Here is a 25,019-nt window from a genome sequence, read left to right on the forward strand (position 1 = left end):
TCAGAAAGGAGAGATTTAGCCATTACTTGGGGTCTGTCCTCATCTGTCCTGTGTAAACTATTTCAAGCATCTTCTTAATGTTAAGATGAATCGAACAGACACCCATTTTTGGGTTGCTGCCACTTTATTGGTAGTTTAAAGGAAATTTTTTCAGTTTTTGTTGTAATCTTGAATTTATTATGTATAGATACAAACTATTAACAGCAATAATGTTCAGCAAAGTAAGATCTACAAAAAAGTTAAATGACCGAAATTGTCAATTGACCCCTTAAGGATGTATTCTTCTGACATTTCAATCTCGTTCAGTCTCGTTGAAATCTCGTTCTGGAATTATGTCTAAAACCTGTGGTACAAGTGAAAAATATAAATGCATTTCAAAAATGTTATAATCAAACTCAACTATGTGAAAAAATTGGGTATTTCCAATGAGTAGTTTTTGAGTAATCAATTTTTCAAATTTTATTACCAATCAAGTCAGTATTTTTAGCCAAAATTTCGAGAAAATGGGTGAGGGATACAAAAAATGATTTTACCAGAAACATGTACATCCCACATCCCTTTTTTCTTTTCAAATTTCTTAGATATGTATGTTTTCAAACATTTATAACAAAGAAGTTGAAAAAATATGCAATTTGTACTTAAAACGGAGAAAAATCACAAATTTACTAAATTGACAACATGGTAAATTTGGCACAAAAAAGCATCAAAATATGATAAAACTTTCTTATATTAACACCTACCTATAGTTTTTGTAATTCAAATTTATTCAGATTGGTCCCCTTTATCTTTATTGAAAGTATGACAAAAAGTTTAATTGTGGAAATGTGATTTTTTTTCATGATTATAGCCCAAAAATAGATAAAAACTGATGAAAAATGAGAAAATCATCAAAATTGTGTACTTTCAAAGGGCCGTAGCAAAGAAAGAAGTGCACCACCATATAATTTTTTCTTCACCAATTATTTTTTTACAGTCATATGAACCCAAAAAACAGGGTTAGAAAAAAAGTTTAATTCTAGAAATTTTTGGCTCCTCAGAGGTGTACATCCTTAAGGAGTTATTGCTCTTTAAAGGCATTTTATACAATTTGTTCATCAAATTTAATAACATTTAAAAATCTTACCCTCTGAAACTGTTTTGCCTAATACTTCTTAACTTTAAAAGAATGTTCCTTTAGGGTTCTAGTTTATGAATTGTATCCAAATTTCTGATCCATCAACAAACATGGCCGCCATGGCTAGAAATAGAACATAGGGGTCAAATGCAAAAACCAAAGCATTTAGAGCAATATTCGTCAGCCCGAAATTTTCAGAAAAACCGACCAATCCATTGTTGGGTTGCTGCCACTAAGTTGGTTATTTTTAGGAAATTTAGAAGTTTTGGTTATCTTGAATATTATTGAAAGATAAACCGCAAGTAAGGTCTACAATTGTCAATTGACCCATTAAGGAGTTATTGCCCTTTAAGGACTATTTTACAAAAGTTGTGTTTGTCTTTTAACTTTAAAAATCTTCTCAAATGAATCTAGTATAAATTTTGTATTTTATTTCCTTGCACTTCAAGAAACATAGACACTATTGCTAAAATGAAACATATGGAAAAAATGCATTTATTTGCTGAAGAAAATATGATACATTGAACATCTAAACGACATTTTTAAGCCACTCATTGAATATATATTGAAAAGCAAAAATAATCATTAATGAAAGATTTAAGCAAAAAAAAAACAGGTGAGCGATTCAGGCTCTTGAGAGCCTTTTGTTCCTTTGTTTTAAGACAATTTTTTTAAAAATTTATTTCCTATATTGCCATGGTTAAAGATTTTGATACATAGCTATATAGTGATAATGTGATACGTAAAGATAAAAAGGGGAATAATCCATTACAGTAAAAACATAGTATTTCAATAAAAATTTGTTAAAAAAACCCAACATAATTTTGAGAAACAATTGCTTAGATGGAATAAAAATTTATATATATGTTATAGACACAATATGCTATTACAAATACATTACCAGTGTCAAATTTGAGGGAAGAAACTGAGTATTTGTTAGAGAAATTTTCTTTTTATGCAAGGATTGTTATGAAAATTTGTATACAGGTATAACCTGCTATTCCAAATTGTTATAAAGCTTTATACTTACTAAGATTATATCTATTTATATTTTTCTAGTTTAAAAATTCATGAAACTTGAAACCCTTTAAAGGATGCAGTGACTGTCAGGTTTCGAATTTTTTGTCAGATAATTATTGTTTGGACTTTGATGGTTTCTTCCTATGATACAGTGTAAAATATTTTGCACTATATCACTCACTATATCACTCACTATATTTTCATTTATATGTACTTCAAAAGCTCTTAAAAGGTAATTTACTAAAATCGTCACAGATTCTAGTTTTTTGTTTCTTAAGATTTTAGACCCAAAGAATGCCAATGCTAATTAGAAAGTAAAAGTCTGTGTCAGCCATTTCTCGCCATTTCTTAAATATTAGATATCAAATATTCAGTATTTTTATTTTCTCTGTTCCTTCACGTATCCTCTTTGCTTTAAAGTATAAATTTTATAAATTTAAGATTTTCAAATTTCACCTGACTACATCCTTAAATGTATTGCCTTATTTGTTTGTATCAAATTAAAAATGTATGCATATGCCTCACACAAAAATGTGCAAGCTAAGCACTTAAGTTTCTTGGTGGTTTTTTTTATAACAACAAGACAACATGAACATGTGCATTGGTCCAGCCAATAAGAATTATAATGAATATTCAAAACTGTCTTTAATTTTCCTAATGATACCTTACCCATGGTCGTGCTCCTACTAAAGGAGGGAGATATAGAACTTACATACCGTAACCATTTTATTGATGATCTGATCTGTATATCTTCTGTTTATCAAAATTGTAATTAATTTTCCAAACAATACCTAATACTCATGGTAGATCTTCCCTTTATCATTGGAAGATGATTTAATTTCTTTTATTTTTATAAAACCATTGTGTTAGGCAGATTGTGTCATTTAGGTATTTTGAATTATGGTGCAAACGTTTCCCTCAGTTCAAGGAATAACAAGAAAATCATATGAAAACATGTCAAAAAGTTTCTGTTTATTTATTATTTAAAATATGCAATGTTATTTTTTATTTGAATGCATTAGGTTTAGACACAGGTTTCCAACTTTTTTCCACGAGTTAACTCGTTTTAGTTGGTTTTTCCTGATTAGCAGGATCAATGTCAATGATAGCGATTTTGCCTTTTTTCTCTCTTTCTTAAATACAATATAAAAAACGCATTTTCTCATATATAATTGTTATGATTTTATTTATGCTTATGCTTATAAGTTGTATTAATGTATATTGTTTTAAAAATTATGGAAATCCAGTGCCCTTCTAGCTGTCTGGCAAAATCGATATGAATATCTTGTTTGTTTTGTTTAAGCCTATATATATATGGTAAAATGCATCGACTAGAAATGTTAAGAATGTTTAGACACATTTACATCAAACATTAAAGACTACTTCTCATTTGATGTATTTTCTTAAAATGACAAATTTTATTCTTTTTTTTATCATAATATATAAATGTGATATGATTGCCATTTAGACAACTCTCAACCCAAGTTCAAATGAAGTTGATGTATGCAATTATAGGCAAACGTAAGATCTTCAATAATGACAAAACACATACCACAAAGTCAGCTATAAAATGCCCCGCTATGAAAAATATGAAACGATTGAATAGAGAAAACTAACAGCATAATATATAACAAATATAAAAAAGAAGATGTGGTATGATTGCCAATGAGACAACTATCCACGGAAGACCAAAATGACACAGACATTAACAACTAGAGGTCACCGTACAACCTTCAACAATGAGCAAACCCCATATCGCAAAGTCAGCTATAAAAGGCCCTGATAAGACAATGTAAAAAATTCAAACGAGAAAACAAACGGCCTCATTTATGTAAAAAAATGAAAGAAAACATTTAAGAAAAACAAATATGAGAGACAGGAACCAGCAACAACCCCTGAGCCATGGTCTCCTGATTTGGATATGCACATCAAAAATAAGATAGGGTTAATATAAAAAAGAAGATGTGGTATGATTGCCAATGAGACAACTCTCCACAAGAGACCAAATAACACAGAAATTAACAATTATAGGTCACTGTAAAGCCTTCAACAATGAGTAAAGCTCATGCCGCATATAGTCAGCTATAAAAGGCCCTGGAACATTCTTTGAAATTGTCAAAATCAATTTGTTATAATGAATGTTATGTAACTCTCAGTGGTACATGCATCAAGATCGTACACAAAGTCACTATGATCTACTATATGAAATATGTCACAGTAGTCTCGGGTCTTAAGAAAACAAGAGTGCACACACTGAAATGTCTCGTCTTTTTTCCTTATCATTGATAAGATGTTGATAGTCCTAAATATAAAGCTTTATTACAACTGTCACATAAACTTAGCATTAACTAAAAAAACTAAAAATTGACCAATGAACCATGAAAATGAGGTCAAGGTCAGATAAATCATGCCAAGCAGACATGTAGAGCTAGCAATTCTTTCATACAACCAATATTATATAGTTGACCTATTGATGATATAGTTTAGGAAAAGCCGACCAAAACAAAAAAACTTAACACTGAGTCAATGAACTGTGAAAATGAGGTCAAGGTCAAATAAAACCTGTGCAACTGACATAAATCATAAAATATTTCCATACAACAAATATAGTTCACCTATTGCATATAGTATAAGAAAACATACCAAAACTCAAAAACTTAACTATAACCACTGAAACATGAAAATGAGGTCAAGGTCAGATGACACCTGCCAGTTGGACATGTACACCTTACAATCCTTCCATACACTGAAAATATAGAACTTCTTTTGCTTATAGTATCTGAGTAATGGACTTGACCACCAAAACTTAACCTTGTTCACTGATCCATGAAATGAGGTCGAGGGTAAGTGAAAACTGTGACGGCATGAGGCCCTTGCAAGGTACGCACATAACAAATATAGTTATCCTATTACTTATAAGAGAGAATTAAACATTACAAAAAATCTCAACTTTGTTTTTCAAGTTGTCACTGAACCATGAAAATGAGGTTAAGGTCAAGTTACAGTAAATGGGCTATGTCGCAGATTTCAGTAAAATTTGGCATACAACTCTGGCTCGATGAAGTTCAACTGAAAATCGAAAAAATATTGCATTTATCTCAATTATCATTTGAAATATTACTGATTGAATTTTTACAAAATGGGTGAACATTTGTATAGAAAGCACATAAAATCGGCGAAAACCCTTCTTAAATTTGTCTTAAAATCACCAAATCTCTAATTCTACTCCATAGATTTTTCTTAAAAAACTATATGTTGTTGATACATAAATTTTCGTTATAATAATGCAAAAAAAAGATTGGGTCACCGACTTCGTTTTCACGGTATACTTCATTTAAAGTTGCGTTCTTTGTGAAAAAATCCAACAAAACGTCGAAATAATCGTAACGTTATTGCGTTACAGGATGTAAAACGTTGCTTTTTGACGTTTTTCACTACCAACAAGGTAACAAATTAATTATTAGACAAAAAACGAAGTCGGTAACCCTATGATTATTTTATATTATTAAAACAGAAATTTATGTGTCAACAATATATAGTTTTTTAAGAAAAATCTATGGAGTGGAATTAGAGATTTAGCGGTTTTAAGACAAATTTTAGAAGGTTTTACGCCTATTTTATGTGCTTTCTAAACAAGTATTCACCCATATTAAAAGAAATCAATCTGCAATTTTTCAGATAATAAAGGAGATAAATGTATTATTTTTTCGATTTTCAGTTGTAGTTCAACGAGCCAAGAATGTTTGCAAATTTTTAGCAAAATCTGCCACATAGCCCATTTACTGTTCCTTGACCTTAAGGACATTGGACATGTGACTGAGGGGAAATTCCTAACATGAATGGTCTATATACAAAGTATGAAGCATCTATGTCTTCCAGCTTCTGAAATATAAAGCTTTTAAGAAGTTAGCTATTGCCCTATGTTGAGCTTTCTGGGACAAAAGTGGCAGTCTCGACAAAATGAAACTAGTAAACTTTGTACTAGCTGTCAGTAACTGCAAGTACTCACAGAACTCTCAATTCTTGAGTTCTTAAGTCTTGGTTCCTCATCATTGTTGGAACCCCCCTTTTTTTTAATCAATGAATTTGAATGGGGACATATGGTTGGAATACACCAATGAGACAATGAATAGTTATTTTATATCCTTATTCAATCCTAGTATACATTAGCCATCAATTATTCCAGACAGACAGAATAAAAAGGGGCCACTGCTGCAATGTGGTCTATCTTGTTCTACTACTGATATCCTTATCCAGTCAACACTAAGGCTGTGAGTTCGAACCCTGGTTATGTGTGTGCACTTGACTCCAATCTTAATTGACTAGGATTGTGAGTTTTTCTATCAAAGGTTGATAGTTTTCTCCACCAATAAAAACTTGCCGTCATTAAATAGCCCAAAAGTGGTGTTAAAACACCAACAATCAATCAATCTATCAGAATAAGAACTAAGAAAGGCAAGGGGAAATAACTTAGCTGGAAATTTCTTTTGTTTTTCTTGCCTATCTTATTGAGGCTAAAGGAAAAGTCAACATTATAGAATATGTAACTTTTAATCATATATATAATTAACAAATAACAATTTCAAATTTGTTCTTCAATACTTTGTTCAGTACTCACATAACGAGAATATATTTAAAATTAATACATGAAATCTTAAATGGAGCCCCAAATTAGTGATAATGTTTTTTTTTAAAATGACCTGAATTTAGAATTAGAAAGACTCATCATCTAAATAAAGATGTACATAGTTTTGGCAGTACACTTGCTCACAAATTCTCTAGATGAGAAACAAAAATTATATTAGTAATTCATTTAAGCTTATATTTCAAAACCTCTATTTCCCAATTAATCGTTAGACCATTGGAAAACAAAGGCTTAGTTACAGGTGTCTAAACTTATAATTTTTTAAGTCTCCTGAATTTCAAACTATTAAAACTGTGAGATGACCTTAAAATAGATTCAGTCTTAAATTTAAACATGGTACATAAAACATGTAGATAATTTGAATTAGGTTCAAAAGAGTACTGTAAGTTCAGGTTTATACTAATTAGAATAATTCCACCTGGTAAGTATCACATTATTAAGAGCTCTGATATATCCAATATATATGAATGCATATTTTTCTGAAATCAAAATAATTTATCTCACAATTTTGTCCATTCTTTAAAAAATTGCAATAAATAAATTCTGAGTGTAGTTTTTAAATTTACTGTATACAAACAAAAAAATCCTTATTTTATTTTGTGATGCTTATTTATGTAGTAATAGTCTTAAGTTTTGAAAGTGAAATGAAGAAAAAATTAAAAAAATAGGTGGTGCACAATGATAAATCTGAAAATTAAATGTGCTGTGAGAATTGCAGTAGAACCCATTCTGATAAGCGTTCCGCCTACAAAAGACTCATCAGTGATGCTTGAATCCAAAAAATTTTAAAAGGCCAAATAAAGTACACACTGCGTATGAACTGACTTTAACAAATACTTAAAACTGTAGCTTAAGTAAGGAACCTTATAAATATTTAATAATATTTTAACATATTTAATACTTACATAAAATTATGCCCTGGTTTTATCTAAATGCATAACATAACAATTACATACAAGTTCTCTCACACAACAGTATTGGTACAAGCTTTTATCAATTTCCAGTCCTACGACTAATTTATAAATTATGCTAATGAACACTTAATACTTTTTTGAACTTAAATTAGGGTAAAATTGAACTTTGATTAGTTTTATCAGTCATGATGCATGCTCCCCATGTAAAAAGGGGGAAAATGTTACAAGTTGAATAACAGACAATTTTGTGTCAAAATAAGGTCTACTAATTCCTTATTTCCTGAACCCACCTGTAAAATGAGGATATCAATAAATAATCACAGTATGCAAATTAACAATATAAATCTCAATGTTTATATTTATAGCAATGTTTCTATTAATAGCATTTTTTCTATTAATAGCAATGTTTCTATTTATAGCAATCATCATGCTAATGGATCATCAAATATATCATCAGAAGTTGTGGTTGTTGTTGTTGTTTTCTTAGGTTTTTCTTTCTTTTGTTTAGTTGTTGGTGACGCTTCAGCAAAAATATCATCTGAAAAAAGTAAATATTACAAAAAATTTAATTTATACAGTTGACTTTTGCACAATATTAAAAAATTGATGTCAGATGAAAAGCTTACTTCACATAGATTGGGTTGTGAAAAGATTTATTGCAAGTTTATCTATTTCACATCAATTTAATTTTTTTTATCAAAGTTTAGCCTTTATAATCTTCTTACCTTTCAAGAGCCATAGAAAAAACTAAGTTTTTTAGTCTATATGGATTTTTTTATATTGACCCTTATCTAAATGATGTCTTCATTGGTTTTCTTTAATGTTTGCTTTTTTCTTCATCTTACACTGTGACATTAAGGCCAATTTTGACCGTATCTATTTGCCTGATGAAGAATGTATGAGTAATGTTTTAAAATAACCCCTCAACTATTTCGTCAATGGGTAAATGTAGCTTTAATTACAGCTGGAAAAGAATTCTGCTCAAACTAATGCTAAAGGCTGCAGTGAGGTTTGAGACTTTGCGTTATTCCTATTAATCAATTGATTGATTGATTGATGATTGCTTTACAGCACCACAGCAAGGCTACATTTGAAAGATCTCACTACAGCAGTATTTTCTAAATAAGAAAATGCCTGTACCATGTCAGGAATATTACAGTTGTTATCTATTCCTTTTATTGTGTTTAAGCTTTTGATTTTTCCATTTGCCTAAGGACTTCCAGTTTAAAATTTTAATCAGTGTTTGGTGTTTTTGTTAATTTTCCTTTTTTCTTTCAATATTTTTTTTCTATCAGAGTTCTTGGATTAATTTATTGATTCAATATAATAAGTTAGTCAGGCATATTCAGTGCTTTCTGGTAGATAGATATAGGAAGATGTGGTGTGAGTGCCAATGAGACAACTCTCCATCCAAGTAATAATTTAAAAAGTAAACCATTATAGGTTAAAGTACGGCCTCCAACACGGAGCCTTGGCTCACACCGAACAACAAGCTATAAAGAGCCCCAAAATTACTAGTGTAAAACCATTCAAACGGGAAAACCAACGGTCTAATCTATATAAACAAAACGAGAAACACGTATATATTACATAAACAAACCACAACTACTGTACATCAGATTCCTGACTTAGGACAGGTGCAAAGAGTTTATATCTGGAAAAACTTTTTTTAAAGAGAAGAAACTATCCTTACCAGTATCATCTTTGAATATGCTCTTTTTTGTAGCAGCTGTCGTTTTCTTCTTTTTCTTCTCCTTTGGCTTTGCTGCTGGTACATCAGCGAAGATATCTGTTTCGTCTTGGAATAAATCTTCGTCTTTTGTTTGAGCCTTTTTTGCTTTCTTCTTTGTTGTCTTAGAGGCAAATAAGTCATCAGCCTTATAACAGAAAATAACATGTCTGACAAAGTGTTTTAGAATTTGTAATTTAACAGAAAACATTGGACTGGAATCAAAGCTGCCGCCATAGCAGCAAAACAAATTGCACAATGTTAAAAAATACTTGTATACTTGAAGGTACAAATATACATGTACTATAATTTTTTTTATACCTGTATAAGTGGCCATGGTAAACATCATTCAGAAAGCAATAAAGTCTTTGCCAAGTTTTGATGCAATTCTTTCAGTCTGATGTGCAAAATTATTGAATAGCATGGTTATTGCTTTTTTTCAAATAAAGTTTTCTCTTTTGTTTGTTGCAGGATGTTAATGAAAATATTACTGTGGATTAATTTTTAAAAGGCAATTTGTACTTCATGAAATATTTAAATTCTTCATTCCAATATTCAAAAATTTTGTGATTATTGAACGTCGTTTTAAAATGGTTGAGTCCTTATGAAACAGTCTACTGTTAAATACCTTGAAAGGTTTTTCTAGTTTTTCTATGTCATCAAGTTTCTGTTGTTTAGCTGTATATCCAACATCAATTCAGTGGTTGTCGTTTGTTTATGTGTTACATATTTGTTTTTCGTTCATTTTTGTACTTAAATAAGGCTGTTAGTTTTCTCGTTTGAATTGTTTTACATTGTCTTATTGGGCCTTTTACAGCTGACTATGCGGTATGGGCTTTGCTCATTGTTGAAGGTCGTACGGTGACTTATAGGTGTTAATGTTTGTTCATTTTGCTCTTTTGTGGATAGTTGTCTCATTGGCAATCATACCACATCTTCTTTTTATATCACCCTTTTTTATCTGATTTATGATGGCTATATATGAACACTTACGTTTTCTTCAGTGGTGTTTTTAGATGATTCTGTTGTCTTTGTATCTATTGACTGTGGAATGGCTGTAAGAAAAAGCAAATACAGATTAAAACAGGATCATCAGCAGGTTCTGCATTAAGAAAATTCTAGGAAATACAGGTAAATGCTTATTAGTGAGGGGGGATAGGAGGGGTCCTGATCCCAAAATACCGGACTTAAATACACCAAATCCCGAAGTCCCGAATTTAAATAACATAAATCCCGGCATTCCGAAATTCAAAAAAAAGAATTCCCAGATACTAAAAGGGTCAATTCCGAAATCCTGAGCTTAAAAACAATCGATCCCGAAGTCCCAATAAAGGTCCTATCCCCCCTCATTAGTACCACACCATGCAGGCTAATTTCAAGGCTAACTACCCATTCCCAAAAATTTTAAGCCTGCCAATTGGTAAATATCCCTTACAAACATGATTTATGTATTCAATAATTGAATATCAACAATAAAGATGTTCTCTGATGATACCTTAATTTTCAGTAAGATAGGGATACCTAAACACAATATAAGACTTTATGTGTTGTCTGTTTATTTCTTTGTACAGTTCTTGTATTATTCTGTTGCACCACTGCCCAAGATTACAGGGGAGGGTTGGACACCCACTTACATGTTTAACCCCACATCATTCTGTATGTGCCTGTCCAAAGCCAGGTGCCTGTAATTCGGTGGTTGTTGTTTGTTGCTGTGTTACATATTTGTTTTTGAATTGTTTTACATTTGTCATTTCTGGCCTTTTATAGCTGACTATGTGGTATGGGCTTTGCTCATTGTTGAAGGCTGTACAGTGACCAATATTTGTTAATATCTGTGTAATTCAGTCTCTTGTGATGAGTTGTTTCATTTGCAATCATAGATTCATATCAAATTTCCTTTTTTTTAAACTACTGTGGATTCATTTTTTTTCGTAGGTACCATATTTCGTGGATTAAGGAAAACTTGCATATTCGTGGATATTTAATTTTGTGGTTTTGCTGAAGTCTGAATATAAGCCTATAGAAAATTTATCATCCGTTGAACATTTAATTTCAAGGTTCACCTGTACCCACGAAATCCAAGAAAATTGGTACCCAACGAATAATAGTGAATTCACAGTACATGTATATGAGCAAAAAACAAATGACAGGCACAAAATATTAAACTGCTGTCTCATAGACCTAATCTCCACATTAACTTAACATACATGTACATGTACTTAATGGATATCATTTAAACTTTATAACATTTCTTCTCACCATTTTGGGGTTTTAAAGATGAATCTTCAAATATATTATCATCTGTACTTGTGGTTGCTGTGGCTACAGGTGGCTCTGTGGCAGGGGTTGGTGTAGTTGTTGTGTCCTTAATGGACGAAGAGGCAAATATATCATTATCATCATCAAAAATTGTTTTTTGTTTCGTTTTGCTTTTCTTTGTAGATGCAAAAATATCCTCATCATCATTCAGGATATCTTCTTTCTTCTCCGTCTTTTTAGGGACAGGCGTTTTTGCAGAAAATAAATCATCATCAAAATTAGTTGATTTTGGCACTTTAGGTTTTGTGGAAAATATATCTTCTTCACTTGTAATAACATTTTTCTTTGTTTCTTTTGGCTTTGAAAAAATGTCATTTGACTCTTCAACTTTCTTTGTTTCTGATTTCGATGAAAAAATGTCATCACTTTTGTCAATTATTGCACTTTGAGTATCTTCTTTTGATTTCGAAGGTGAATTCGTGTTAAAGTCCTCCTCTTTTGTTTTAGGCAGTGCAGCAGCGGCAGGTTTCGGAGGTGATGTACTAAACATGTCTTCGTTACCAAATAGGTCAGAGGTCGGACGGGGGACTCTATCATTTTCAGGAACAACAGGAGGAGGACTAATGTCGAAGGAAGGTTCTGGTGAGAAATGCCGACTGTGGCGACTTGGTGGTCGTCTTTTGGTCTGTATTTTTGCCCTATCCTACAAAACAGAAGCCAAGAATTCTGATATAATACACTGTAGTAGAAAGTACATGCACAAAAAGAAAAATATATTATATATTTAGTCTTTTACACTGAACTTATATACTAATCAAAAGGCCTACTATTTTAGCCTGTTGTAATTTTCATTTTGTTCATATACTATGATATTTATAAAAAGAGTCAAATTATCATTAGTGAGCAGGGCTCCTTTTCACCTGAGGTTATAAAGTTTTTCTTGCAGGTAAATGATGATAAAGATGCATTTATTGAAGATTTTTTCCAATGACTCACATAACCTAAAACTTTATTCTTATAATTTGCAGTGAAATTACTTTATTTCTTAAGGTTTACATGTATTTTTGTTCATTATCTTTACATTATGACACAATGGAAAATATATCTGGCAGAGAGTATTAGGGGATGACCGTTTGATATTCTGGAAGGGGTGGGGGGACAGGAGGATTTGTTTTTGATCGGTTATTTATTTTTGTAAACTGAGAGGACAGATTATTAATTTTCTGCACTATTGAAGCAACATTTTTCATTTTCATTAAGGCAAGGGACTGATTATTCATTTTCACAACTATATTTATGATATTCGAAAACATACAATTTTTAAAGTATTTGTTAATTATGAATAATACATGTATAGTCAAGTTATTGTGTGTATCATTTAATCAAAAATAATAATTATCCCCTGCAGAAATTTTAAGATTCAAGATTTTATTCATAACCTCAGACACATACTTGTGTACAAGAGGACAATAGGACAATATATACAAGCATATCAAGATAATGCATAGCAAGACAGGACAAACATAACACAAATACATAGTATATTATAAAAGACAATTGGTATAATTAGATTAAGTTTTTATACTTTTCTACACGAAATGAATCATTTGTATTCCCAACCAATATACATGTATTGCATACGTACATAGTATGAAAGTTTGGTTTTATGTAACTTCTTTCAAAAATATTGTAAAACATTTTTTGCTGAGCGGAGCGAGTCAAAAAAAATTTTGAAGGGTTTTGGAACCACTGAAGGCCCAAGAAGCTATAGACCTGCTGAGTTTTTCAGTACATTGCAAGTCAGGTAATTTATTTTCAAACTACCAAAGAACAAACCATTTATTGACTATAGTTTATCTGAACAGAAGTTAAATAAATGAACCAACATTTAAGACTACAGTACTTTATTCCTTCCATACCTTATTTGCACTTTGTAATGTTTTTACTTCTGCTGGCTTGTCAAACCCTATAGCCTCAGGTTCAAGTTTCTCAGTAGGTGGAGCTGCACCTGGTAACAATGCTGCAGGGTTAATACCAAGATTCATCTACAATACAAGGTTATAGTAACATTTATTTTTTACTAGATGTATATTTTATTGTATTTAGGCACTGTTTGATTTTCAGGCAAATGTGTCATTCACAAAAGATCAAATATCCATAACCAATAGTCCAGTCAACCTAGCATAAATTTAACCCTAACCTCAAGTTAATTGCAACAAAAGATTTTAAAGTTTTTATCTTTAGCGTAATTATACCCCAAATAAACATAGAAAAATCTAACTAGAGGAAAAATAAAAAAAATCAAGATTTTATAATTTGTATGAAGATTTGCATTGAAAAGATCGATAACTCTGTAAAAAACCCCAGAAATATCAATAAAAATTGATTAACAATACAAAATTATATCTCTACCACTTCTATTCAATGAATATAATGTATTGATTCTTGATACCTTTGCCGTCTCTAGAATAAAACAAACATCTCTAAAGGTGTTTTCATATCTTTTACTAAGATACAACCTAGATGTCATAATTCATTAGTTGACCATTTATTAGATTTTTCAACTTGTCAAGGTTAAACATTTTTGTGAAATGCAGACCAAACCTACAGAATTGTATAGTACAATATAGTGTACTAAACTAAACTAAACTAGTGAAGCTTTTACCCAGATTTTTTCAACCTGTTTGATGCTAAATTATAGATATTTATCAATATTTTTGGTGGTAATTTATCTTTTAAGTCTTTATTTGCATGTCAAATTATCTGTAATCAATACAATCAATCTAAACACAATTCTGAATTAACAGTTCTAATAGTTGTACATACATGCAGCAGTACAAGTGATTATTCAAATCCATTGAATAACTAATATCAGGTAGTAATGTTTGCTGCTACAGCTTACAACATTAAGACCTTTATTGTGTGTCGACTAGTTGATATTTGATATTACCAATACATTATAAACAAAATACTGTGGATAATTTTTTTTCAAGGGTACCAATTTTGTACTCCTGGGTACTGAAAAAAGTTTTATGAACAAAAGGCAAAGGTGGAGCTTATTTTGCATCATAAAAAAAGAATAAACCAGAGTGTGTCCATAGTACACGGATGCCCCATCCGCACTATCATTTTCTATGTTTAGTGGACTGTAAAAATGGGGATAATCTCTTATTTGGCATTGAAATTAGATAGATCATGTCACAGGGAACAAGTGTACTAAGTTTCAAGTTGAATGGACTTCAACTTCATCATAAAATACCTGGACCAAAAAACTGACTACTTGGTATCGGCTTTGCTCACTGTTGAAGGCTGTACAGTGACCAATAGTTGTTAATTTCTGTGTCATTTGGTCTCTTGTGGAGAGTTGTCTCATTGGCAATCATACCCCATCTTTTTTATATCTAACCTGATGCCATTCATATGGACAAACGAACAGACAAACGAAAGGAGGAACGAACGGATAGAGGGAGGGATTCACAGACCAGAAAACATAATGCCGATAAATGGGGCATAAAAGTCAACAAGAAGTGTGATTCCTGATGAAGCTTTTTTTGAAAATATATATTGTGATATATATAATGGTTATAAAAGGGCAGAAATATGTAATGCACTGGTTGTGTAGGATATATCTAGAAAGGTTACAAAATATATGGAAAAGTTGAAAAGGGGAGATAACTTTTACTCTCCAGTCATTTACCTGTAACTTTCCAATTTTTCCAACAGCTTTTGGTGGAGAACTTGGTGATATAATATTTACAGGTTTTTTGTGCTAATGAAAATATAAAAAAACATAAACTAAAAATAACTAAATCTATATAATACATTTAAAAGTAAGCAGCATTAAAAAAGCATAAAACCACAACACAGTTAATGTTTATGTTTCACTGTAAAGTCATATGATACAGTAGATATATTTGATTTTTATGTGAAAATTTTTAAACAAAAGTATGCCTCTTCAGAATTTCTTTTCATTTCCATTTTTATATAAAAATGTATGACATTTCATATTTCAATATTTAAAGCAAAATGCAGATGAAACAACAAATATTGTGATAAATATGCAAATATGCAAAGAACAAAAACTATATTTGGATGCTCCTGTTACTGTATCATATGCCCTTAAAACACAACACTCTGTTATTTAGAGGGAAACACAATGCTCACAAACAGTCGGATGGAGTGTTGTCTCAATGGCACTCAAACCACATCTTCCTATATCTATGTAACAGCAATATATCTCATCCTTCTGTTTTAGAGAGTTATTCTTATTATTGGTGGTGATATCTATTATTGATATTGTTCCTTATTAGAATTGATAATAAAACAATTACAACTTATGGGAATAAAAGCATCATGTTTGCATTTAAATACAACATTCTAATTTATTTTCAAAATTTCACCATTTCAAAAGCTGACCAACTGAATCCTTGAACTCTAATGATAGTTATCATAATTTGTCTGAGGCAACACAAAAAATAAGCAGAAAAAGATTTTTTTACCAGAAATTGGGCATGGAAATTTTTATGGTAATCAAACTATAATGATATTTCCAATTTGAAACATTAAAAATATTAGGTTAGGAGATTCTGTTATGAATTATACACATTTGTGTTCCTAATTTGACAAAGACTAGGAGTTTTGCAAATAAACTAAACAAATAGATTATAGTTGTCTCACTGGTAATCATACCACATCTTGTTTTTTTATAGAATAATGTTCGTCTTGAATAATATTAATAATACTTTTAATTTTAACAAATAAAGATAAGATTTCACAATGACAGAAATGACAGAAATGACATCAGAAATTGTAGTTAACAGCCTTTAGTAGCAAATTACTGGCAAAACCTAATAGATAATACCTCCTACAAAGCATAATGTAAAAACAAATTGTTAAAATTCCCCCTTCCTAGCATTAACAAAAAATACAAGCAAAGCAATAAAACAATTTAACAAAGGCAAAAAACGTATCAGACCACAACATCTAAGCATTAAAATATTAATACCAATAAAATACTAACCCCATCTGAATCAGGAGATGTCAGCACCTTATTATTTGGAGATGGAGGGAGCTCATTGTCTGCATCTGAAAGATTACTATTACATGTTACAAAGCATTCAAAACCTTCTTCATTAAAAGACATGTAAATTACTACACTGTGGCTGTTGCTTGCACTTTTCTTGTTTACTTAATGATGACATCATACATGTATTTACTTATTTAATTCAAAAAGTTTCATTCACTTGTGAACTTTATGACATCATATTCTTTTGTGAACTTCATAATATCATAGAGTAGTTTCAATAGCAGAACTTTCACATTTTCTTTAAAAAAAAAAAAATCAAAATTATGACCATGTGTATTGAATAACAACTTTGTTAGCATGAAACTAATGATATCTATAGAAAATACTTTACAAAGTTTGCACTAAATAAGCCAATGATAATAAGTATAACACCACAATGACACAATACATTGAGATTTTAAAATATGTTGATTTCAAATTAGTTAGTTTTTTTAACATATGCCAAACTGAGTCATATGGTTTTCAGAATTAATATAAATGACTCTTTGATTGTGTTTTAAAAACAAACCTTTATCATTTTGCATGACAGTCTTTTTTTTATTAGCACCAAATGGGTCCATCCCTCCAAACATGGAAACAGCTCCAGGAGGCTTCTTTTTCACAGGGGCAGGTAACTCTTCTGATTTGTCTTCTACTGGCTTGGAATCCATCTTTGGTGCAGCAGAAGACACATCTGGCTTGGTTTCCTGTTTTGCTGGTACCTTCTTCTCTTTTGGTGCAAATAGGTCATCTTCATTATCATCATTAAACAAGGAATCTATAATGAATAATATTCTTTTATTAAACTCCTGGCCTCCATACAAATCATTTAAAAAGATTGAATAGAAATGAATAAAATAGAAATAGATATCATCACTTATAAAGAAAGAAAATATATATTATACCAAAACATAACTTTCAATGCTTATTGTATGATTTCTTCAATAAAACATTTAGTTAACTTTAATGGACAGTCCTGTTTAACATTATTAATACAAACGTAGCAGGAAATCTAATTATTCAATAGTAGAATATAATCAACTCAGATCTCCCATTTGAATAGCTGGATTAGAATTGTTTTAGTGAGAGATTTTTCCACATTTAAGAGAATATAAACAAGTTTAAATTTGAAATTGCCAACCTATACTTAAAACTATTTTTTCCTGTTGAGAGATTGGTTAAGCAGCACTTATAGTAAGATAACTTCAAAAACTTTTAGAAAAATAATGGAATTTAGTAAAACTGTAGACTGAAAAATTTCATTGAAATCAAAGACAAACAATCATGCTCTTTGTTGTTCCATTTGAATTCAAAAGTAATATATCCCCTTGCTAATTTGTTTTTTAACCTTTCAGTGGTGTGGCTTTTTCTTGTTTCTTTTTCAGAGCACTCATAGGATCCATTCCACCGAACATTGACACACCCCCTACTGGTTTCTTAGGTTTGACTGGTTCCTCTGGTACTGCTGGTGGTTTAGAACCAAATAAATCATCATCATCTGTAATATATAAATACTCAGTGTTGTAACATATAACATCATTTAAACCCTTTCCACTTTTCATCATATTGTGGTTTGTTACACAGCAACATATTTATTTTTACTTCTTTTTTTGGTATATTGTATCCTGCCTAATTCAACACCTAAGTATTCCTAGGTTCAATATAAGCCCAAGAGCCGCATGGCTCGAGGGCTGATATTTACCGAGGGCTGATAAAACATGTGATATGAAAAATGACATGTTATGATCTTTTTATCATATGCTTCAACAATGGAGAAACATAACAGATTGATACATTGATCCTTTTACATGGTTCCCACATAGAAGTTCACAGAGTAAAAAATTCACGGACGTTGGACCGCAAATTTAGTACATTCGATATCAAATCTTTCTATCATATGTCTCAACAGAGAAGAAAAACATTTTAATGTGGAAGAATCAACAAAAAAAAAAATTCAACAATGTACATAATGAACACTGTTGGGCAAACATCTATTTTTTTTTAAGTAACTTTCTAAAATATGTTTGAAACTTTTAAAAATATGCATATATTTTAATAATTTGTTTAGTTTTTTATTTTTTGTATTTTGTTTTAATCATTTTACACAATACACTTTTCAGTATCTAAAATTTGGTTTGTACAATACTTTGTAATGTTTTTTCACTCAAAAACGTAGCATTGAGGTGTATTTTCCGGAATTTGCAGAGTATCACTGGAATGCCATGCGATAACGTTACGCAAAGGCATGTGATAATACTTGAAGCATGTGATAAACTTTTCATATCAGCCCGCTAAGAACCAATTCGAAAAATAGGGAATTTACGTAAATTTTAATGCTATTATCATACAGTAAAATTCATATGTCATTTAGTCTAAGTATATGTTAACACAGGTTACAGTGTACATGTATTGGGCCATTAGTTTTCTCTTTTGAATTGTTTTACATTTCTCAGTCCAGAGCCTTTTATAGCTGACTAGGCAGTAAGAGCTTTGTTCATTGTTTAAGGTCGAACGGTGACCTATAGTTGTTAATTTTTGTGATATTTTGACTCATGTGAAGAGTTGTCTCATTGAAATTGGCAATTATACCACATCTTCTTTTTAAAATCAAAGCAATTGTGTCCAACACTAAGATTAGCAGTTCATTATCTCCAAGCTTCTCTATCAATGGTATATCTCTCTTCTAAAATATTAGTAAAAATAAAAGTTACATTACCTTTGGAATTTTCATTTTTATCAGTGACTGGTTCCTTCACAGAAGTTTTCTTTGTTATGGAACTAAACATATCATCAGTTTCCTCATCGTCAGGCATTAACGATGATTTTGTCTCTGGTTTCTTGGTTCCTGGCTTTGGCATACTAAACATATCATCCTCTTCATCGTCAGGTATCAGCGAAGACTTAATATTATCTTTCATTGATCCAGATTTTGGAATACCAAAGAGGTCATCTTCATCTTCATCAAACAGGGCACCAGCTGCAAGGTATAACCAGATGCTCCGCAGGGCGTAGCTTTATACGACCACAGAGGTTGAACCCTGAATGGTTGGGGCAAGTATGGAAACAACATTCAAGCTGGATTCAGCTCTAACTTTGGATTGTGATTAAATAGTTGACACAGCATAGGTTTCTGACACAGAATAAATGTGTTCTAATGAACTAAAAATTTTTGTTTTCTCTTAGAGCAATTCACTATGCTGTTGAATATTAATCCTCTCAAAAAAATGTTTGAAGAAATTTTCTTTTTATTTATGAAATTTCAAATGAGAAAAATTTAACCCAGTTTTTTAATCACATCCCCCTTTCCCTTATTCCAAAACTAATCTCAATTAAAATATTCTAATGGAGTTTGCAACAATAACTACTCATTTAAATACATCATAAAATATTAAGATGTAAAAAACTGCTTGTTATCACTGAATGGTAAAGATTATTTTAATTTATCAGTTGGTAGTAAAAAGTGAATATACATTGTATATTGTATATAACAAAGATTTAAGTTGATTCTGGACAAAGAAAGATAACTCCAATTAAAAAAAAATCTTGCTATTGCACAATATTGTGCAATAAGATATTTCTTGCTTACTATTCTGGACAAAGAAAGATAACTCTAACTAAAAAAAAAATGCTATTTCACAATATTGTGCAATTAGATATTTCTTGCCATTGCACAATACTGTGCAATTGAAAAGACTTGCTATTGCACAATACTTAATATAATAATTTTAGATCCTGATTTGGACCAACTTGAAAACTGGGCCCATAATCAAAAATCTAAGTACATGTTTAGATTCAGCATATCAAAGAGGCCCAAGAATTCAATTTTTGTTAAAATCAAACTTAGTTTAATTTTGGACCCTTTGGACTTTAATGTAGACCAATTTGAAAACAGGACCAAAAATGAAGAATCTACATACACAGTTAGATTTGGCATATTAAAGAACCCCATTTATTCAATTTTTGATGAAATCAAACAAAGTTTAATTTTGGACCCCGATTTGGACCAACTTGAAAACTGGGCCAATAATCAAGAATCTAAGTACATTTTTAGATTCAACATATCAAAGAACCCAACCCATTCATTTTTTGTCAAAATCAAACTAAGTTTAATTTTGGACCCTTTGGACCTTAATGTAGACCAATTTGAAAACGGGACCAAAAGTTAAGAATCTACATACACAGTTAGATTTGGCATATCAAAGAACCCCAATTATTCAATTTTGATGAAATCAAACAAAGTTTAATTTTGGACCCTTTGGGCCCCTTTTTCCTAAACTGTTGGGACCAAAACTCTCAAAATCAATACCAACCTTCCTTTTATGGTCATAAACCTGGTATTTAAATTTCATAGATTTCTATTTTCATATACTAACGTTATGGTGCGAAAACCCAGAAAAATGCTTATTTGGGTCCCTTTTTGGCCCCTAATTCCTAAACTGTTGATACCTAAACTCCCAAAATCAATCCCAACCTTTCTTTTGTGGTCATAAACCTTGTGTCAAAATTTCATAGATTTCTATAAACTTAAACTAAAGTTATAGTGCGAAAACCAAGAAAATGCTTATTTGGGCCCTTTTTGGCCCCTTATTCCTAAAATGTTTGGACCAAAACTCCCAAAATCAATACCAACCTTTCTTTTATGGTCATAAACCTTGTGTTAAAATTTCATAGATTTCTATTCCCTTTTACTAAAGTTAGAGTGCGAAAACTAAAAGTATTCTGACGACGACGACGCCAACGTGATAGCAATATACGACGGATATTTTTTCAAAAGGAGTAGGGGCATTAAGGCCTAGTTTTGGCCCAAGAAAATAAAATGTTTGATAACCATTTCAAATTGGCACATAATGTTTAGAAATGCATAGGGTCAAGAAATATAAATTAAAAACAGAAAGATTTTTATCTGATGACGTCACAATTACGTCATAATATGTACTGTTTTCACAAAAACGATGAAAAATACAAAATTTATGCAGTTTTCTATCATTTTTTCCATTGAGGAAACATCCTGCGCAGCCGAGAAACAACAAAATAATTTAACAAGAGCTTTATTATAACTATTGGCATAATCTCACCAAATATAAAGTTGTTTCTTGGGTGCGCACATACTTTTTCAATCTAAAATATACTTAAAATTTGATGAAAAAACAAGGAAAATCACGAAAATTAACATAATATGCAAATTTGGTGATGATTTGATGCCATAGTAACTTGTTCAAATGTCAAATTTGTTTTGTTTTTCTTAGTACCTTATACCTAGGTCAAGTTTTCAGTAATTTAAAAATATGTGTGATAACTTTTAAATTTGCAGTAATTTTTGGGCCAAAGAAGGGCCTTATTGCCCCTACTCCTTTGCGGTCGTATAATAAAGATGATTGGAGTTTGACAGTCATAGTTTAAGACAACATGGGCAAATTAAAGGAGTATGTCGGGTACAAGTTAATATAATCAAATTTAGTCTGAGATTTCATTTTTTTAATTTCATCCATGCTAAATTTTACTGTAATGATATAAAAACCAGCTTGCCAGATCTGATTTTTTCAGAGGTACAAGAATAATAACTTTCTGTTTGATTAGCTGAAAAACAATTTTTGCTAAAAACTAAATACATTGTAGTGGAAAACATCACAGAGGGTGGTAAAGGTTTATTTTCGTGCAACGTGATCACCGTTTTTTATTTCACTTTGAACGTGTTTTTACTTTTTTATTTGACGTTCAGTCATGCAAGACGGGTGCCTCGTTCAACGTGTTCTGCTTATTTCATTTTACCTGCATTGTGATTTTCAAAGTCTTATTTTGCGTGTTTGGTATTTTTCAAATAAAATTCAAATACTTTGCAGGGATTGTCAAGAACAACTTTTTTAAAAGTCATAAACCAATTATATCATAAATATGTATAGTAAATCGGGAATATCAAGTAAAATAAATGGTTAAAATAAAAAGAAGACAGTGACTCAGTCACTAAAGGTTCACATAAAAGTATTTATTTTTCGTGCAACATTCATCATAGCAATTATTTCACGTTCAACGTGATATTATGTCTTATTTCACATTTTTTTCATGCAAGCACCCCCCTTTACCACCCTCATCACAAAGGTAAAATCAAATTTTAAATTTCTGAATTTGTATGAATCTATATTTACCTGCAGGAGGGGAAGGAGGAACTGGTCTGTTGTCTGCATCCATCTCAGGCTTGTCCTCAACCTTGACTTTAGGCTTCTCCTTCTCAACCTTGACCTCTGGTTTAGATTCTTCCTTCTCCTTTGAACTTTCTGACCTTTTTCTGTTTTTGAGGGCAGCCATTGGATCCATACCACCAAACATGGACACACCACCTACTGGCTTCTTCTTGGGTGGGGAGGTAGCCATTTTTTCCTGGAATAAGAATTTACATTTTTTTAATTAAGAAGTTTATTCTATTGTTTAGCAAGCTTGTAGACAAAAACGTTAAGATTGAACAGAAAGTCTTTATTATGGTCTGTTTGTTAAGTTCTTTTTCTGAATGACATAATAAATTTAATGCTTAACTGAAAATTCAGAAACTGTCTAAAACATTTTTGTGCACATGTCCTAATTTTTGATTTTTTTTTTTCATATAGATTTCACTGTTCAATGGTTTTCATGTTTGAATGGTTTTGCTCTAGTTATTTTTAGGGTCCTTCATAGCTTTCTGTTATGTATGAGCCAAAGCTCTGTGTTAAAGGCTGTACTTTAACCTATAACAGTTTAATTTTAACACTTAAAGACTTAGATGGGGAGTTCTCTCTGGCACTCATACCAAATCTTCTTATTTCTATATAATTTATTTCATAAATTCTGCATAAAAAGAGTATGAGTACAATCACTTTTTTGTATTAGTAAAACCAATGCAAATACTTGATAATTCACGGTGCTTATCTAACAAACCTCTGTCACAGGACTGGATTGTTCTTCATTTGATACTATACTGCCTTTCTTCTCACTTATCTGAAAAACAAAAGTTTTGGTAGAATTTGTAATCAAAATAACCTGATTGCAATAGGACATCTAAAAGTAATAACAAGTAACTGCGAGCTACTGCTCACTGATGATACCCCCCCCCACAAGTGGATAATATTAATAGTGTAAAAATATGCAAGTGTTCGGTAAACAGGAAGTTGTCGAGTGATGAATCTGAAAACGCATCACACGGTATAGCTGACTTATATAAATCCTGAAACCAAATTTCAGAAATCCTTGTATTGTAGTTCCTGAGAAAAATGTGACGAAAATTTTCAACTTGGCTATCATGTGTAAAATCATACAAGTGTTCGGTAAACAGGAAGTTGTCAACTGATCAATCTGAAAACGCATCACACAGTATAGCTGACTTAGATAAACCCTGAAACCAAATTTCATAAATCATTGTTTTGTAGTTTCTGAGAAAAATGCGATGAAAAATATTCATGGGACGGACAGACTGACAGATGGACGGACTGACAGACGTGTCAAAGAGACACATGAGACAACAACCTGACCAAAGATCAGAACACAGCAAAAAGCCACCTATGGGTCTTCAACACTTCAAGAAAGACCCATACCTGGAGGCAGGCTTTAGCTGGCTCCTACATGTCTAATTAAGACTAAATGTTGAACTCATTACCATGCATTATGCCTCGTTTAATTATTTGTAGTTAACTTGGTTTCCGTCAAATTACATATAACCCATATATATATTTTTATTTATATAATACTTTCATGTGCAGTGATGTGTATTGCTATCAAATGTAAAATTCAAGGTGACAGCAAACCTACAATACAAGCAATGCAATTCATAATTTAATCAAGAGGAAATGATTAAATTATGGGTGAGCATTACAAGCACTTTAATATACCCTATTATTAATCTACAAATTATCCATAGTCTTGTTAAAAACACTTGAAATATGATTGATTGATATTTCTTTTAAGCCCCACCAACTCAAAAAGGCTGTATCACAGAGAACTATATATCTTTATGTAAGCTCAAAAAGGGATAAACACACACTACTCCCCACCCCACCCCCACCCTTATACTTGTATCAGATATGTGTAAATTCTATAACCATACATCCCCCCTAACCACTATGTATAGTTAAAGTTAAAAACTGATGCTAGTGCACTATTAGTCTCAATGGTTGCAATTGTTAAGCACACAAACAAACAGACAGATGTTTAAGCCACAACTATCCTAACCCCAAACTTAAAATCCAACAAACTTTTTACAAAAGAAAATTGTAACTCATAAGTACATTCTCACTTAAATAAATGAGGCA

The 25,019-nt window shown here is 31.2% G+C and overlaps 1 protein-coding gene across 2 annotated transcripts in view; it reads right to left on the reverse strand.

The window, feature by feature from the left end:
* Window positions 1-6,777: 6,777 nt before the first annotated feature.
* LOC134690923 (WASH complex subunit 2-like) overlaps window positions 6,778-25,019 on the reverse strand; it is a 58,707-nt gene continuing 40,465 nt past the window's right edge. The window contains exons 24-35 of one of the 2 annotated variants that reach the window (XM_063551098.1): window positions 23,653-23,712; window positions 22,890-23,121; window positions 19,463-19,723; window positions 18,095-18,244; window positions 17,276-17,524; window positions 16,702-16,766; window positions 15,379-15,450; window positions 13,601-13,726; window positions 11,682-12,384; window positions 10,416-10,477; window positions 9,387-9,570; window positions 6,778-8,231 (exon numbers count right to left, since the gene is read on the reverse strand). In XM_063551098.1, coding sequence (XP_063407168.1) covers window positions 8,119-8,231; window positions 9,387-9,570; window positions 10,416-10,477; window positions 11,682-12,384; window positions 13,601-13,726; window positions 15,379-15,450; window positions 16,702-16,766; window positions 17,276-17,524; window positions 18,095-18,244; window positions 19,463-19,723; window positions 22,890-23,121; window positions 23,653-23,712 — 2,277 coding nt within the window. In that variant the 3' untranslated portion in view covers window positions 6,778-8,118. The remainder of the gene's footprint in view (window positions 8,232-9,386; window positions 9,571-10,415; window positions 10,478-11,681; window positions 12,385-13,600; window positions 13,727-15,378; window positions 15,451-16,701; window positions 16,767-17,275; window positions 17,525-18,094; window positions 18,245-19,462; window positions 19,724-22,889; window positions 23,122-23,652; window positions 23,713-25,019) is intronic. The other variant, XM_063551099.1, reaches the window with a different exon arrangement.

The sequence above is a fragment of the Mytilus trossulus genome, chromosome 11, assembly GCF_036588685.1.
Source record: "Mytilus trossulus isolate FHL-02 chromosome 11, PNRI_Mtr1.1.1.hap1, whole genome shotgun sequence".
NCBI classification, from domain to species: Eukaryota; Metazoa; Mollusca; class Bivalvia; order Mytilida; family Mytilidae; genus Mytilus; species Mytilus trossulus.